Below are 18,384 nucleotides of genomic sequence, written 5' to 3'. Positions count from 1 at the left end.
GGGGTGTGCGTCCAAGGGCTGAGGTTGCTCGTTAATTTAGCGAGTCGCTTTTTGTGGTATGTGAACTCTGAAATGCAGCAGAGAAGAGGGAAAAAAAAAAAAAGGTGATATTGAAACAGAGATGATTCTTTTTAAATAAAGGTTTGATTGTATCAGGCTATAAAGCCTGGTGGATCCTGGAGAAGGCAGATATGCTGGAAAAGACATGCAGATGAGACAAACCGAGTGCTTTGCTACTGTTCCACAGTATTGCACTACTAATTTTAATACAGTGTTGTCATTTTGATTTTTTTATTTCCACGTAGGAAATAAATTTCAGCTATTCAATGATGCGTGCATTTTTCGTGAGTGGATCCGATGATGAGTTCGGTCCTAGAAGCAGGAGACAGATGAGCGGGTTGGGCAGTGGCAGCCAGCTGCCCTGTCTGGAGTGGTGGTTAGAGCAAAATAGGGAAATGGAGCAACGCAGAGCAAACGTGGGGAGTGCCATCGGGCAGGGGTCTGAAGCTCTTCTGCAGCAGTGTCAGCTCAGGCCCCTTGGGACCGGGCTGGTATGCATTTGCATTATGTGGTAGATTGAACTCTGCTGTTGACTGATCTTGTATTTAAGTGCACTGAAGAGCTAAGAGCACAGCTAACCGAGGAGCAATGGCAAAGGGGACAGAGCCAAACTCTTCTCGGTGGTGGCAGATGGTGTAGCAAGGGGTTAGAGGGACAAATCTCGGTTTGGGGGGGGTCGGACTGGCTGCTAGGAAAAATTCCTTCACAGGAGGATGGTGTGGGACTGAACGTGGCTCAGAGACAGCAGGGTCCTCCATCACTGGAGGTTTTTGGAACTTGCCAGAGCCATGGCGAACCTGAGGTAACACCAGTGGTAGTGCAGGTTGGGTGGGAGGTTGGACTAGATGTCCTTCAGAGGCTTCTAAAACATTCCTGTTGTTCTAACAATGTCATTGTTGCTGCCTAACAAAACCAGCAGGTAACATGACCTCGGCACTACATCTGTAGCTCTGTCCCCAGGGCTGTGGACATCAAGTAGGAGCACAGCGGGAGCAGGAGTTGAATGAAACAGGGGTTTGTGTTCATAGGTCTTGTACATGGTGGATCCAGAAAATAATTATAATTTGTTTGTTTGTTTTTTTGTCTTGTTACAGAGTTTAAGGAAGCGGACGGAGCCTGTACCGGGAGATTCTGGGAATAGCTGCGGTGGCGGAGCAGAGCCAGGTGGTCACCCAACCACTTCGTCTCAGAGCCTGAAAGAAATGGCAGGAGAAGGAAGGGAGGAAAGTCCATCTGATGTTGTTCACCTCGACAGTGGGCAGCTCTCCGACCAAGCCCACCAGGAGGACAAGAGCCCCAACGGGAGCTTGGGAGCTGTCAGTGGTGGACCAAACGGCCTGCTGAGTCTGGGGGATGCGGAGAGCCCAGCGTGCTCTTGTGAAAGTAAAAATACCGTGACGTTGGGTGAAAAGGAAGAGGAGGGGCCAGGCTCTGCTGAAGGCTCTGGGGCCGTGTCAGATGAGAACGGCTGCACAGCGAGCCCGCATGCAGGCGTAAACGGGGCCGTAAATCTCCCGTCCTGTGGAAATACAGATGAGGAAGCTGGAATGACATCTGCTGGAGTTGTTCTGGATCAAGCTGGCTTGTGCAGTAAGGATAGCACCCATCAGGAAGCGCCGGCTGCCGAGGAGCGTGCAGCTGAGAGTGCTGTCCCTGGGCTCCAAACTGCAGGTGAAGCCCCGGCCTCCCCGACGGGCACGGATGTGGCCATGGGCCAGACCGAGTGCAGGAACTGTACCGGGGCGGCTGACAGAGCACCGGGCCAGCAGCAGGTAGAGGATAGGATGGCTGAGACCACCAAAAGGAGGACTGTGGATCCAGAAGAGCGATTGGCAGCTGAGGAAGAGCCAGTCAGTGCTGCTCAGCCTTTGCTCGATGGATTTAATGGCTCTGACTGTGCGGGTGAGGAGGATGCAAACGTGGGAGTGGTAGCGGCGTGTGCCAGTACGAACACAGGTATTGGCACTGGAGGTGTCTCCGTTGATCTTTGCAAGAGCGGTGATAACAAAGAGACTGGAGCAGGCTCACGCACAGATCAGGTAACCGTTGGCCTTTTGGAAAACCAAGGTGATGCCTGTGTGGAGGAGAGGCAGGATGGCACTGCGAGCACCGCGACAGTGTTACCAGCAGTAAACGGCACGAAGGCTCCCGCGTGTGTACCTGAACCTGGTCTTGTTTTGGAAAGCCAGGACAGCGCTACGAGTGGGGAGCAAGAAGGACAGGTGGAAGTGGATAGCATGGATGGCAAATCCAGCTCGCCCTCCCTGGAGGACAGCTTGGAAACGGATGGCCCTGAAAATGGTGATGGTGCTGGAGCTTACCAAGGCAGCACAGAACCTGCCCATGGCCAGGGAAGCAGTGAGGTCGCTGAGAGTGCGGGTGAAGCAAGGGACGGTGGTGAAGCCCAGAAAGAGGAGTCAGTAGGAACTGATACCAGCAGCAGCAGAGATGGAGGAAGCGCAGACTCTGCAAACGGAGCTCAGGAAGTTGCTAGCTGCTGCCCTTCTGTTGATCAAACCACTGTTAACGATGCCATGGGCGACAGCTCAAAACTGGATGCTGCTCAAGTGGGAGAGCAGGAGCCTGGATCGCTCCCTCTGGAGGATGCACGTGCATGCCTGGCGGAGCAGGAGCCTCCACAAGATGGAGAGGAGGCAGCAGAAAGCCCTCCGGGGCAGGAGGGGATGAGCAGCGAGGTGAAAGCGCTCTCACCCCATCCCGATGCAGCGCACCCGACCGGAGATGCTGCAGCGGCACTTCCCGGGCAGGAGGCGGCCCTGCGCGGTAATGACCCTGGATTATCTCCATGTGCCAAGGGCGCAGACTGTGCAGAGGATAATTTCGTAGGCACACCCTCTGTAATTCATAATGAAGAATCTAAACAAAAGCAGGAAGTGGCAGCAGCGGCGGCGGCAGGCTCGGCAGAGCTGGCCCCGCCGTGCAGCGAGGAGCATGGCGAGGTAACCGGCGTGCTGGGGGAGCATGCCGGGGTCCCGGGCCCTCCCGAGCACGGCCTCCAGCCTCAGGCAGAAGGAGGCACGGCCGAGCCTGAGCGGGAGGCTTCTGACAGCAGCCAGGAGCAGGTTTTGTCAGAGGAACTGCTTGACACGGTTGTGAAATCCTCCGCCTGCAGCCCAGGGGGGCCCGCGGCCGACATCGATGCGGGTGCTGGGCTGAAGGAGCCGGTCCCCGAGGAGTCGGCGGGCGAGGCCGGGGCAGCGGGTGCTGGGGAAGGCACCATGCAAGGAGCTGAGCCGCCAGGTGAGTCGCTGGTGGTGGGGAGCAGCCCTTGTCCGGACACGGGGCCGCACCAAGAGCGTGGTCCCAGCCCGCAGCGCATCTCCCCGCGCAGCAGCACCCCCGAATTAAAGGATGCTTTGGAAATGGAAGCCCCGAGTGTGGCTTTCGAGGCTGAAGAAGCGTTACAGATAGCGGCCATAACCCCCGTCACGGGGTACGAGGAAGAACAGCAGGATTTGGAGAGTGTCCTTCCCAGGGCAGCGCTGCAGCCCATCGCGGAGGAGCCCACGTGCGACAGCGACTCCAGCACGGACACCGTGTGTCCAGGCAGCGAGGGCGATGCTCCCGCTGCCGCCGCAGCCCAGGGGGAGGTCTCGGCACAGCCCGAGGGCAAGCAAAGCCGAGCCGTGTTGGAGTCAGCCCTCTCGCCCTGCTCCTCCGGCTTAAATGCTGTTGAGTCACCGGAGCATGTGGGAGTAAAGAGTTTGGTTTCGGCAGACGATGGCTCCTCTCCGGATAAAGTTCCTAAAATGGTAAAAAGCTTCGATGCCGTAGTGTTTGCAGCGGGGACCCCTTCTTCTCCTGACCTACCAGCCGCAAGAAAAGCGGGGCTCGGGCCCCAGCCTGCAGTGGATGTGGGAGCTGGCCTGAATGGAGAGGCGGATTTCAGCTCCTCCGCCAAGAAGTCGGACGTCAGCCTGGCACCGCGAGCTGCTGAGCCTGGCACAGGTATGGAAAATCGGGCGGTTTCCTCCTGTGCAGCTTTTCTTTGCCGGGCTGCCCCCAGCATCAGCACAGGAAGGGAAGTGAGTGCATGAGGCCTGCCTTACAGAGGAAGTGTAGGTGTTTGGGGGGTTGCTTTCTTTTTGCTTTCTTGTCTGAGAAGTTACTTACTGAAACTTGCAGCCCAAATGGATGTTTCTTGGCTGGAATGGGAGGCAAGGAAAGGACATCCTCTCCTGTGAAGCCGTGCAGAAGAATTTCTAGCACGTAAATCCCTTCTGGGGAAGGAATGAATGGGAGGGAGATATTTCGACCGCCGTATCTTCAAGTTACATACTTCATTGTGGGCCTCAGGGTTTATTTGCTCAGTGCTAATTTGAGCTATTCCTTCACTTTTCCCCCCCATATTCTTGCTAGTGTACAGTCAGAGGATACGGCAGCGCTGCCTTACGTTTTCTTTCCTCCTCGGCTGGAACAGCTGCCGGTGTCCTTCTGAACTGTGCAAAGCCACGTCCTAATTGGCGGGGTTAGGTCATTTAGAAGAGAGGGCCAGCCCTACCCCCTCTGCCTTTTCCTGTCTGAGAAGCTTTTGTCGGGCAGAGCAGCCGGGGTGTTTTCCAGTGCGCTTGGGCAGGGCCGGAGCTCGCCGGGAGCTGGTTCCCTGCTCGCTGCGGCCAGCTGGAAGCAGAGGCAGCGCTCCCCTGGGAGCAGGGATGCTGCGGGACAGCCGCGCCTCGCTGGGGACGGCTTAGACCCCGTGCCCGTGCACCACGAGCTACCCGAAAACGCCGTCAGGTAACGCTGAGAAAGGGGAAATAGACCTGGATAAATGGGCTAAGCGAGAAGCGAGTTGGTCGCTGGAGTTAAATCAGAGGTGGATTCGCTCCTGAAGCGTGGAGCTAATCTGATCTCTCTGTTCCACCTGTTCCGGCAGCTGTTCAGCGCCAGCAGCTGAACTTTTTCAGTTGCCAGTTTTTTCTTTTTGCTATGAGAAAATTACACAGTGCATCCTATTTCACAGCACTGAACAATCAAAAGAAAAAAAAAAAGATAGGAATAAATTAAAACAAAAAATCCTGCCATGATATAAGTCATGAAGTTCTAAAGGTTTTTCACTGATCTAATGCAGGGAGCTTTTACCTCGGTCTAAATACAGGATAGCGTGATGGCAGAGGATTTGGACTGAAAAGTGATAGCAGAATAACTGGGGGCAGGGGAAAGGTTTGATTTTTGGAGGGGTCACTAGTGGGTGGCTCTGGCAAATACTGTTTTCTTTGATCTCTCTGAGTTTTCTTTGAGTTCTTTGGTTTTCAGAAAGTTTATTTGTCAGGAGATAATCAGCAAATGTTAGTCATTAATTCATTAGTAAATAAGTAGAATGCTTTAAAGGTGGATTAGAAAGCTGTTTTCAGAAAGAAATTTATTTTTGTGCTCTGGCAGATTGACATTTCAATGGGATGGGAGTGGCTGTAAGGCAATATCTGGGAGTGTTAGCTCTGGGAGCTTCTTGGGTTTTGCCTCATTACAGCTCAGGTCTTTATCTCTGGCTGGATTCCTGGAGGCACGATGAGTTTTTAAAAGGAAATGGAATGAAACAGCTCAGCAAGGTGGTAGCTGAAGTTAGAAAAAATAACAACAGTAAGGCATCATTGTGTGTTAGGGCATGGAAAGGGAAGAAGAGGAGGTGATCCTGATACAGGTTTAAAATGTGTAAGGATTTAGGATTAAAAGACCTGGGAATCCAAGGGTTTATTGTCCTGTAAAGTAGGACCTAGAGCTGTGAGATGGCAGCGATTCAGGCCATGGGACTCGTTGATTGTTGCTGTTAGTGTGTACATCTCTGCACGTTGATGGCTGTGCTTCATGCGGCACGTTGTGTGTGCTCCTCCTGCAGCAGCCTTCAAGGCTTTGTGGGAATTCCTCGTTGCTGTGTCAGTGTCGGGGAGTTTTCCCTGCAGTCTGGGGTTGTACAGAGGATTTTGTGAGTAGTCGGTGCCCCGAATGAATCAAATCTTTTTTTCAAGAGCCGGCAATAAAGCCTTCTCAAAGGAAGTGCAGGTCACGAGGCTGTTTCTCAGTAACACGTGTGGTCAGAGGCTTTTATTGTCATGCTAATTTATCAGACACGCAATCAGCTGGTGCTGCTGCTGCCATTCCTCCAAATCAGAAGTTGAACTCTTTAAATTTTTATTTTTATATTGTAAAATTGTCCTCAAATATATACCTTTTTTTTTTTTTTTTTCTCATTGCATCTTGTTAGTTCCAACCTCACCCCAAAGCAGAGACCTCAAAGGGACAATTATCTGATCCAGATAAACATCTCGCGTCTGATCACAAAATTGAAGGAAGGCAATGGATGTAGGAGATCCTCCTTTCCTAAGGCAGCTCCCCATGCTCTTAGATTTCTACTCAGGGCTGTGTTACAACCAAGTAGTGGGTCCTTCGGTGATGTTATTTGCAAGTCAGGCAGAGATAAGCTCTTCGTTTAACCAGCAGGCAGTTAGGGTTTGAAAGCATGCCACGACAGCTAGGCTGGGCACGGAGAGGTAACAGAATGTGTCCCAGCAATTCGTCTGTGCCTACAAAACACCTCCAGGTAGGTGCAGCTTCTCAACAGCAAGTGACCCTGGCTGTGTGGTTGGGGCCTGGCATCATTTACAGACACCATAACCACTGCCCCTGAGTGCTTCTTTTGGGAGAAACTTCCCTGGTGTATCTTCTCATAGATCTCAGCCTCTAAAACAAACACCCCTTGCCAGGTAGGAGCACGTCACCCTATTTGAGTTTTACTACTCACCTCATGGTGACGTGCACAGGCGCTTCCTACAGTTTCCTTCCCCTCGTGGAGGAGCAGGGTGAATCGATAATGAACGATGCTAATGACGCTGCACTTGTGGTAAGGTGCTCTGTGCCCTAAAGGCCTGCGGTAATATTATAATACCAGTCTCTAGTTTGGGGTTGTGCTTCTGAGTAGCAGTTTACGAAGAAGTGACAGAGTGCAAAAAATGATCCGCTTGTGTTTCACCCCGAGGGCGACGTGGAAGTGAAGCACCCAAGCCTCAGCACACAAGCCACATGTTCCTGCTGTTTAAAACTCTTGATTTTTATCTAGCCCTACCATAAAATGAAGGTCTGATCCTGCTAGGATTGAGCTGAAATGCTAATTGCTGACCTTAAAGGGAGCAGTGTTCTTGACACACTGTTCGGGACATGAAAATGCCACGAGCACCGCCCGGGCTGTGCTTTCAAGGCCATTATCAGGGAGGGGATTGTCATTAGGGTTTCTGCTGCTCAGATGGGGAAGCAGAGACTCAGCCTTAGTAACTCGTTCAGATGCATGGAGGAAATCTCAAGCAGAACTGGGAATCTCCTGATATTCTTCTGATGCCTACAGCAGCGTTTGGCCCATGGCTTGTTCCTCTAGGTCTTATTCCATCCTGAATATCGCTGTGCTGCTCGCTTCTGTCCCAGTGCTCCAGCAGTTTCCTTCTTTGGACCAACCTGTCAGCTGTCAGGGCACATTTCTCCCCATCATGGCATTGCTGTGACCCTAAGCAGTTCTCTTTGTAATCCTGATTTCTGCTTTTCCAGTAAATGGGACTTTCAGAAACTTGTGTCACCTCAGATTTCTGAGAGTCTGCCACTAGCCGCACACAAACACATCTAACTGAGACAAAATTATGCCGATTTGAGTTAGTAACATGGGGTTATTTTATCAATAGTGCATTGCAGAACCAGATATCCCTAAAGCCCCAAAGTCAACAAAAGATTTAATGCTAATGGAAGGCCATTGGCAGCAGTCGCTGCAGCAGTTTTCCAGTTGAGATGGAGGCATCCTCTTGCAAAATCCCCTCCTTGAATGGGAAAATTCGCTGCAAACATGCATCTCCCTTTAGAAGGCGATGACATTCATGGGGTGTTGGGTTTCAGGAGAAATGAGAGTGAGCGGGATTAGAGCAGGGCTTCAGCACTAACACTTGCCTGCTTTGACCAAGTCTCTGCGCTCCTCCACGCTGGGCTGCGTGGCCATGGCGTGGGCATGGCACTGCCACAAGCCCCTGGGGAAAAATAAATGAGTTTGCTCTAACAAACTGCTTTGCAGACAGTAATCCTGTCATTGAAGCATCATTTTCTTTACATTAATTCCTGGTGTTCATGGGTGTTGTGAGAGCCGTTGGCTTAGGGGAAAAAGATTTTTACGGCTTTGATGTTCATGCCAAGGAAAGGTACACAGAAGGGAACCCCTGGAGGGCGGTGACTGATGAAAGTTTTCATGGTTTTGCTGGGCACAGAAAGCAGCAGGGACAGAGCGTTTGTACCAGAGCAGTGGTGAGGAGGGGGAAATCAGCTGGGGCTTTGTGAAGTCCACCAGACGATGCTTGGCCTTTCTAGTCCTGGGACCAAACCAGCATCCCGAAGGCAGAGCTGAATTTTAGAAATTTATCATTTTGTCAGCACTGAAAATATCAATGGAGAAGGCAAGGCTCATATTCTGCTATCTCTTCGGGTTATGGTAAGAAGAAAAAGAGCAAAAACTTTGGTTCTTTAGCTGGAGGGATGGGAGCCAAGTGAATACATGGGCAAATACACGCAGATGTGCTCAGCCTCACCTAGAGCCTCCCAGGAGCAGCCCAGCCGCACGTTTCTCCCTGGGCTTGCTGCTGTTTCATAGTTTCCTTCAGCCCAGACACGATAGTTGTTAAAACTAATAACAAACAAGCAGCAAAGTCAGGAATGAAACCAGATGTCGGGAGTAAAATGGACTTGTTGAAGGGGTTTGGTTTTCTTTTTTTTTCTTTTTTCTTTTATTTTTTTTTCTTTTTTTTTTTTGAGACTGGTTTGAATAAACAGAAAAATCTCAGCAGCACTGAGCGAAGTTTGTTTTAAATTGCCTGTGCAAACCTTCTGTTTTCACAGGGAAGTTGGAAATGAAAACTGAAGATGAGGTGGATTTTATGAAAGATCCCAGAGACAGCGCAGCTTGCGAGGAAGCGGTGAGTGTCGTTTGTGCTTTGTTACCTGCTATTTTTAATGTGCTTTTTAAAGAACAGCCACCGCTGCAGGAGACGGCCACCTAAACTGCTGGTTTCCTTCTGCAGCCTTTGCAAGGATGAAAGTTGTCGCTCGTTGTGACACTTTGTTTTAGCATTTTAAAAATAGTGTGGGTTTTTTTGGTTCTTGCATTTCTAAAACGCTCTGGATTAAGCCACGTTTGGGTTGTGAAATACAGATTGGCCCAAAAGGTTCCTCATGAGGCAGCGTTGTACGAAGATGTATATGAATAAGGTCATTATCCGAACCGAAGTGAGCAGTGAGGAGACGTACAGGGATCAAACAGGAGGGAAAACCCCAAATTCCTCACAGGGGGGAAGCCATAGGAAAGGGCTGAGCCAGAGACCTGAAATGAGTTGTGTTGGTTGTGTTACCATTCCCCCGACCTCTCTGCTTTGCCATTTTTAAGCACCGTCTGCGATAAAAAATGTAAATATTGAGCTCAAAAGGAATGTACTTTTGGTTTAAAACACCCCTACTGTGTTCTGTGCTTTATCAGGAGCTGGGGTTTTTGGTCTCACCTTTCTTAGCTGGATTTGCTTTTGCTCCTGGGTTTTATATATAGTTTCTTGTTTCTGAAAAAAGAGTGTTTTGTAAATGCTAGCTTGCTCGGAGCCTGTGTTCGTGCACGTTGCTGCTGAGCAGCTGTGTTTGTGTGTTAGCTTGCCATTATGAAGCTGTTAAAAGAAAAAAAAAATACTGGGGAGATGAGTTAACATTACAGGGTGGAGCACCAAAAACTTTGCTCATCCCACAGTAAAGCTCTTTAGGCAGAAGAAGAGTCTTGCCAAAGCTTGTAATAAAATCAGGTTTATTTTGTTTTTAACAAGTTAAGGCTTAATTTCTGTAGCTGTTTGCTCAATGAGTTACCCGGGGACTGGAGCTAATAGCTTTTCAAGGTAAAATCTGTGCTGTTTGATAAGTAAGTCTTTTGTTACTGGAATGCGTGAGCATTAAGATGCTGATGTTACTTTACTGACCCTTTATTAGAGATCATTTTCACAACTAATGCTTAGGTGCCGTACAGTAAGATATATTTAGAAGGTACGAATTAGGACACTCCCTGTCCTCTTATTATATCAGTTTATTTTCAGCTGCTTGCCTCTCAAACAAGGAAAAAAAAAAGTAAGAAAAAAAAGTAAAGAAACATTGAATTTGGCTTCCATTTTGCATGTTTTACAGGCATTTGGAGACTTTGTGTGTGCTTTCTTCTCTTCTTCCTCTCCACCTCCCCACCCCATCAAACACCTCTTTAGAAATCTGGCTTTTCTGTTGCAGGAATGGGAGTGTCAGGGGAATGGAAAGTTTGCTGCAGGACTGACATGGTTTCCTGTTGCTACGTTCAACAGAAACAAAATAACAACTGCACTATATTAAGGCCATTAAAAAAAAAAATGGTGCAAGGCTTATAAATAGAGCTTAATTCACACATCTAGGTTGAGTAGGGAGCTGGCCAGTGAAAAAGCAATCATGAAAAGTGCATCTCCTGCCCCGTCCTGTCTCTGCTTTATTTAGTGCTGACTTTTTTGTAGCCAGAAGTCTTTCAGGTGCTCATTGCCTTCTCATTACCGAGCCATTTTGTGGTTAGTAAAAGCGGTTTTCTGAACTTGTTGCAAATAGAAGTGTTGTTACTTGCAGCTGGTCAGGAGCTGCAGGTATTCTGCTCTGAGGAACTGGGGAAAAGCTGCCTGGGAACTGCATTAACCCTTGGTTTGTGGCTGAGAGGTTTGCACAACGTTGTTTATTAATACACAATGTGGAAAGCTGTTTGTACACACAGGCTATTTAAAAAATAAAAATAAAAAATTGGAACCTAACAAGTTCCAGTACTGCTTGTGTAGTGGAATCGGGCAAAATAACAAGAAGATCAAACACACTGGAAAGAGAAGGGGGAAAAATCCTTCTTGTGAGTTGGTTTCCAAAGACTTGGGGGTTATCAGGACCCTTGATGCCAAAAGCGTGCCCCAGTGTTACACGTAGAGGATACACGTGCCGGGCCTGAGCGAGGTTCTTGTGCATGTCACGGAAAAGCTGCAGCTGAAAAGTGTTTAGGAAAATAATGGTTTGTAGGGTTGTAAACACTGAAAAGAAAATAATGGAAAAATGGTTTTTCCAATTAAAATGGGTTTTTAAAGTGTCTGTTTGTTAAATCACCAGAATGCTTTCTCAGAGGTTGGATTTATTCAGCTATAGAAATTCTGTACCAACAGTTCCCCCAGTCCCTTTCGTGCTGAGCGAGTGCTTGTCCTGCCGGAGACTCCACCAGTTCTTATTGAGCTCTTTTGGGGAGGGATCTAGAGCGGAGCTGGGGTGACAACTTGATGTGATCTACGAAAATTAGACTGTAGCATTTTTTAAATTGAATAACTTAAGATCCTTGATGTTAATGAGAAATCTGTTTTGACTTTTACATACTGTGATAATTCAAAATAATTCAGGAATGGAGCTGGGTAGCTTCAACAATATGGAAGTTAAACAGCAACGTGAAATGAGCTGTACCCTGATACACTTTTCTTCTTGTGCTGATGGCAGAAAGCAGTTATGATTCATTACTTGCTAAATCTTTGACTTCATGTAGCAGACTAGATAAAGTTGCACTTCTGGGTTCATCTGATGGCTTCTGTTGTCTAAGCCTGTGGCTGGAAGAAAACAGAAACAGTTCACTGGGAAATGGCCTTCTCTTTGTATTAATTGCATTTAGTTAGATCTTATTGAGTTTAATGTTTCCTAGCTCTGACACATGAATTAGTTTTTAAATGAACATCTGTATTTCCAGAAGTTGCAGCCTACCAGAAAAAAAACCATGTCATTTCAAAATAGCTTCACATAGACCGAAGCTTGAACAAAATTTGCAGTTTCATCTCCCCACTCATCTGAGTACTACAGCAATATATCAGCGAGGTCAGTTTCTGGAGGAAAGCTTGCAGTATTTTCAGTAATGGTTTGGAAGATGGAAGTGTGTTTATAAGACTTTCAGATGACATCAGGATGGGAGGGGTTGCAGGCACTTGGGAGAGCAGGGTTAGAGTTCAAAGTGACTTTAAGAAACCAGAGAGTGCGTCCAGATAAGAGAAGAAGGGGGATGCAAACCGTCTCGCTTGCAGAGAAGAAATCAAAATGCGCATTTACCAAGTCGGGATTGCCGGAGAGTGATGCATAGAAAACAACCGAGGATTTTTAGCGGACCACAAATTAAGCATGAATCATCAGTGAGAGGTGATTGCAAAAGAGTCGGATCTTGTTTTGGGTTACTCTGAAGGAGTGTCATCCATAAGACAGGGAGGTGACTTACTCATGCGTGATGCTGCGGAGACCTTGTCGGTGTCATCAAATCCAGTTGTGGGTGTCCTGCTCCGAGGCGGATGCAGGCGTGCTGGAAGGTGTCCAGAAGGAAGCAACAAGAAAAGATTAAGAAACGTGAGAAGAGGTTGAAACAACTAATTTTGTTCAGTGTAACAAAAAGAAAACTGTTGTGCAATCCAGCAGGCTTCCAGCATGTAATAGTGGTTATTAAAGTCCTAGATTCCCGTGGCAGCTTAATTTACTGATTTGCTAATTTGCCAGGATGATTGAGGCTGGATACTGAAAAAACTTCCTGTTATCATCATGAAACTGTTGCAAGACCACCTAGGGAGGGTATGAAACCTCCTTCCCTGGAGGAGGGGAGGTTATCCACAAGACAGCTGGGGCAGAGCCTAGTTCTGTTGCTGGCCATTGCTTTTGATTTGTAGGTCCCTAGGTTTTGTGGGTGGTTTTATATTTTTTTCCCCCTTTCTTTTCCCTGCAAGGTTCCTGTATGCTTCGTGTGCATGCACTGCATGTGTGTGAGCTTGCTCTGCTTCGTTGCCTTCCCTGGCTCTTGTAGAGGGACCTGCGGGGGGGATGGAGACCTGGGGGCAGCAGCTCCTGCCCAGCCCCACATGCTCCTCCCGAGCTCCTGTGCCATGGATTACAGTTGTGCAGCTAAAACGTCTGAGGACCTTCTCTAAAGGCTCCATCCCAGGGTTTCAGGAGCTGAGCGAGGTTTTCCCTGTGCCTACCTGGTGGAGGTAGAAAGAGGCAATGGGATGGACTGGGGTGGCAGAGGGCTTACGGGTGGCAGAGACCCGCACAGGAGGGAGGTGTCGGGATGGGCAGTGAGTGTGAAGGATCCCAAGGTCTGGCTCTCCCCCAGCTCTGTCTCTTGTCCCTGGTGTCAGCAGATAAGTGGAGACAGTCGCAGACAAGGTGTCCGGTGTCACCCCCTCTAGTGGCTGCTGCTCAGAGAGGAGAGCCCGGTGCTGGAGAGAAGATAGGAGATGCTTCGTGGCTCAGAAACGCTGCTTCCTTCCAGGGTCAGAGTCCTGCAGGCTCTGCTTTAGATTTAGATTTACTTTCTGAGGAAGTAATTTCTTTAACAACCTGCTCACAGTGAGGAAACACCAAAATTTTGGTGTTGGTGTGCACCGAAGCCAGCTTGCTCCACGTGTGTGCATGCAGCTCTCCGTACCGTGTGATTGTCCACGATCGCGTGATCGCATTTTCCAAAGGCTCTGCAGAAAAGCTCGGGAAGCCTCCCAACGGCATGGGGAATTTCAGACCGAGTGGCTGAAGTGTCAGAAACAAATCAAACCAGGGTGCCGTGGTGGAAAGTGCAGCCCTAACAATAGGCTATGTCCCAGCCCTGCCTCTTTAAAATCACTTGTGTAACTCTCTCTTTGTAAATATTGTACTGTAACTAGAGTAAACATGGAAAAACCCAGCCAAAAAGGAGCCTGCCCGAAGCCTGGCATCGGTGCTGAAGGGTGACACACGACTGCACCGGTCAGGGCTTTGGGCTGCCCACCCGTAGGGCCCTTTCTCACACCCACTGGCATCCTGTGCGTGCCCCTGGGCGCTCCCAGCAGAGGCTGGGGAGGGCTGGGAGGAAATAGTGTCAGATGCTCGGCCCCTGCTGCATTCATGGCTCTGCAGAAGAGCTCGCCCGTTGCTGCGGGCTACTTCTGGTGTCTGCTCCGCGCGTCGCTGTGTAAGCTGTTGAGTCCGTGGCACATGCTGTGGAGAGCTAGAAAAAAAGCAGGGGGAGGAAAAAAAGCAATTCAAACCAGCCTGGGATTATTGTTGGCCTTTGCTATTACTCATGCTTTGAAATCTGCAGCAGGAAGGCATTTATACAACCATTGTGGCAGCTTTTTTGTCCTACACTGAGTTTCTCTGGGAGTTGCAACTGCGACTCCTTTTTCTCCTGAATGCTGCTAATCCGCAGCTCGAGACAGTTGCTTCCGAGTTCAGGCGCAGGATTCATGGATGTTAGTGAGAAAAGCAGGGAGGCAGACAACGAGCCAAATCCCCGACTCGGTGCAGAGATGCAGCTCTCAGCTTTGGCTTGCAGCGGGGTAGATGAACGCGCTGTGGCTGTGGGGCTCCTGGGGATGGAAGCAATATGGAGATGGTGAGGTTCTTCTCTTCCCTGACACCTTGCCCTTCGGTCACTGCAGGGTCTCCATTATTTCACAAGTGTGAAAAAAAAAAACACAAACAGAGCTAAAGATCCCCATCATAGAAAATCCTGGTTTTGGAGTATGAATTTTTTATGCAGTCATGAAGGTATGGATACATAAAATAATGGATGTCTAAGACACTCGCCATGGCAAAGTAACGCTGGCACTGAATATTGTGCCATGAGGAGGAAAATACTGTGCTGGTTTTGAACAGCTCAGTCTCCTGATTCGTATGGATTCTTTTATTTGTGTTTGAAATCTCTTAAAGTTTTGTGGTGTAACTGTTGTATGGTAGACATGGCAACCACACACCAAATTCCTAGTCTAAATATAGAGGGAATTAAGAAGATAACATAGGGAACCAAATGTGGACTTTTCAATGGAAACTGCATTTTTAGGACAAATGGGTACCTTGGTGTATGGCGTCACTGGGTTTTTACCCTTCTGAACGAACCTACCCTGCTCCAGTGCTGATATTTTGGAGGTTGGAGTTGGCATCCTACAATGCAGAGAAGCCAGCACGTACATTTTTCTGTAGACTTAACCTTTTTGCAGTTCACTGGTCCTTACAGTGCCTGAGAGGAAAACCTTCCTTGCCAAGAATAGTTAATACAAGAAATAGGTTTTTAATTCTATTATCGTGCATTTCTTCTGGGGTCTGGCGAGGAGTTGTGGTCTGGTGCTTCAGTTCTTTTGCCATCCTCCCCTAGTAGCTGTCCCTCGTGGCAAGTTTGCTAGGTGTAGCTCTTCGGGATTTGGGAAAGCTTTCTGAGGCAGTTTGTGCCAAATCCAGCAAGTGCCCTGTGAGATGAATGACAGCAAGAAGCGAGAAGTGACACGCGGAGGGAGAAAGCCCCTGGGGACTGCTGGGGCTGAGCTGCTGGAGGCCACCATGGTTCTTCCTCTGCTGCCTCAACCCAAGTGTTTGGGTGGCCTTGGACTAACCATATGCATGGGACAGGGATTCCTTCCAACGTTTTGCTCTGATGGAGGAGCCATATGTGCAATGTGGGCTTAGAAGATGCGGCTAAGCAAGTTGAGGCTGTAGGAACGACAGTGCAGGCTTTGAGGGCTGAAGATAGTTAATTTTTTGAGTAACATGCTGTAGGAAAGAGTGAGCGCTCCATTGTTTGAAGTTTTCCATCAAGAACTGGATGTCCTACCGAGCGATAAGCTCTAAATGATCTGCCAACCCAGGCTGGCTGGCCTGCTATAACTGGAGGCTCGTATGGGCTCACGTGCTTTCTGCTGTCGTTAGGATCCCTCTTAGAAGATGAAGCCTAGCAGTGCAGCGAAAGGAACAGCAGTCTGAGAGAAGAGCAGGGCTCTTGGCCACAGATGGAGGTTTACAGTCCCCAGCACTCCCCAGGCACAGCATTTTTGACTGAATCTTCCAGCAAAGGTTGAAAACAATGGTGCGAAGAAGAAAGGGGTAAAGGACAAAGGAGAGAGAATTGTATTCGAAGCTAGAGTGCTGATTAGAAAGAATACTCCTTCTGTTAAGTATTTCCATTCATGCAGTGTGAATCGTTATGAAAACGTATTTGGCTTTTCACCCAGCACGGTTAAAACTCTTTCCATGGAAACATGGAATCAAAACACAATTAGCTTTGCAGTAGTTGCACAGATTCCCCTGTCTGTTATCGTTTGCAGTCTTTTTTCCCCCACCCTTTGTAGGTGGGTCATCTTCTCTCATATTCTTTTCAAGCAGAGGTGGAAACCTCAGATTCTTTTCCTCCAGCATCTCTGCTGTTACTGCTTTGTATCATGTGTACGTCTTGGTGAGGCCCTGAGTGGCTCGGCTGTGTCGCAGGCTGCTGTTCAAACACCAGATGAAATACAAGCCCCAGTGATACCAAATGTTTGTCTTTCCATGCAGCGTCCTTGCTTGTGTCAAGCAGATTCACTGCTCTCTGGCTTTGTCGGCGACGTCTTTCCTGCTGCTTTCTGCCTCGTCTACAGGCGTGGTCTACGTGTGCTCCGTGGTGCAGAGTGATTTAGCAGCGATGGAGAGGGCTTTAAGCTTGGGGCTGTGAAACAGGAATAGATGGCAGTGGATGATTAGAATATCTTGGGTCTATACAGAAGTGCTGGTATCCAAGCATAGGATACCTAAAATGAAAGCACTTCCCTGGTATGGAAGGAACTGGGCTTGGCTGAGCAGAGTCAGAGTGTGAAACCCCAAAGACAGAGCGGTGCGTTTGTGTCATGTCTGGCCATAGCCAGCCACAGCTGGCCTTACTGTCAGGGCAGCAAACTCACCAAAGCTTTCAAGGAAAGGAAACTTGAATTTTGGCAGAATACTTGTAGTTGTCATCAGTCACACGGAAGAAGAGGTGATGCCTTCAAGTGCAGATGCTGTGAAAAGAAAGTATTTGCAGTAGCAACTTCTTTGTCAAGACCCCGGAGCAGGTGGGTGTCGGGGATGAGACGAGAGGTCCTCGCTGCCGTTCACCTCCTTCCATCACCAGTTTGTTGTTTTTACTACTGTGGGCTGTATTTTGGACTTCTGCTTTGGAATAACCCCAACGTGGAGGCTGGAACAAGAATGTGACAGGGTTTTGCAATAGTTTAATAAAATATACTTTATCAGCTGTATTGGAATTAGCAGAGAGGAACAAATTCTAAACCAAGCTTTCTTCTGCATTTGCTCTCATGCAGCTAACAAGGTTCTTGTCCTTCCACCTTCTCGTTCTGCTTCATTTATGGATTAAATTTATACCTATACAAGCATGTATTTGATGTCACCATCCTTTTGATTTTCTCTTAAGCACTAGTGAACTTAACTACCCCCTCCCTTCTCGCATACTGCGTTTATCGTCTTAGTGCCAGCAATGTACTCAGCGAAAATGAAGGCAGTAACTGTGCCCAAGAAGCTAGTCCAACAGATAGAGCCAATATTTCTGGGTTATCTTGTTTGCTTTCTCTTCTGTTTGTGCTGCTAAAGTCAGAGTAATTGTTGCTAGCTTGTACTTAACCTGAGTTAACACCGCTCTCGTTTCAGATCTGAAAGAGGACTGATGCTTGGCTTATGATTGTGTCAGCCTAGTTAGATAATGCTTCTGCCTTGATTTATACCCTGATACTCTGACAGCCACAGTAATGGTAGTTTCACCTTATTTATGCACTTAGTTATGTGGGGACATATTCCCCATGCAGGAAGCACAGCACCTTTGTCAAATACCATGTGCCTCCCTGTCCTGAAGCATTTCTACCTTCTGTGCTGCCATGGGAGCACTAACGCCCGTCTGCAAGTACCTTGGCACTAGGGCTGCCCAGCTCATTGACCAGCTGAATGCCTTCCCCCTTCCTTAACATCGCCTTCCAGCTGGTGAGATAAGAGGCAGGAACGTGAAGCCTCGCCCTTGCTAACTCATTAGTCTGAGCCCTGGTACTGAGTCTGCTTAGCATCAAGCGACTTGTTTTTCTTCTGTCTGAGACTGTACTTACCTCCATAAATCACAAGCAGATCATAATCCTAACTTACTTGACACTGAACTTTTGCTTAGTTTCTTAACACAGCTGGACGCACTGAATGCCCAAAAGTGGTTGGGAGGCCTTTTGTTTCCAAAATACACATTTTCAAAGGCTGGAGGTGCAGTTCTCATGTTGGTTTCAATCCGAGGTCTTGTTCTTGGGAATTTAGAAATCTCTTCTGCCTCTCCAAACTGTTACCTGGCAGATTGCAGTGATTCTTACCAAAGACATGGACACGGGTGGGGTGATAAAGTCTGCTGAAATCACTGATGTGCTTCTTGGTATACTGTTTCACCATGTATTTACATACATGTATGTCTAAGATACAATAGTTATTTAACTCTCTGGCTAT

The 18,384-nt window shown here is 48.3% G+C and overlaps 1 protein-coding gene across 1 annotated transcript in view; it reads left to right on the top strand.

Annotated features, from left to right (window-relative positions):
* The window catches only part of AKAP13 (A-kinase anchoring protein 13), a gene marked incomplete at its 5' end in the record, with an annotated part of 151,774 nt that overhangs the window by 50,945 nt on the left and 82,445 nt on the right, over positions 1 to 18,384 (top strand). Inside the window, 2 exons of the mRNA XM_084293544.1 lie at positions 1,155 to 4,029; positions 8,941 to 9,017. Of these exons, the coding sequence (XP_084149670.1) occupies positions 1,155 to 4,029; positions 8,941 to 9,017 (2,952 nt within the window). The remainder of the gene's footprint in view (positions 1 to 1,154; positions 4,030 to 8,940; positions 9,018 to 18,384) is intronic.

This window comes from Netta rufina, assembly GCF_964035555.1.
Source record: "Netta rufina genome assembly, chromosome: 11".
NCBI classification, from domain to species: domain Eukaryota; kingdom Metazoa; phylum Chordata; class Aves; order Anseriformes; family Anatidae; genus Netta; species Netta rufina.
Note: the sequence above shows the minus strand (reverse complement) of the source record. Positions and strands in the feature narration are given on the sequence as shown.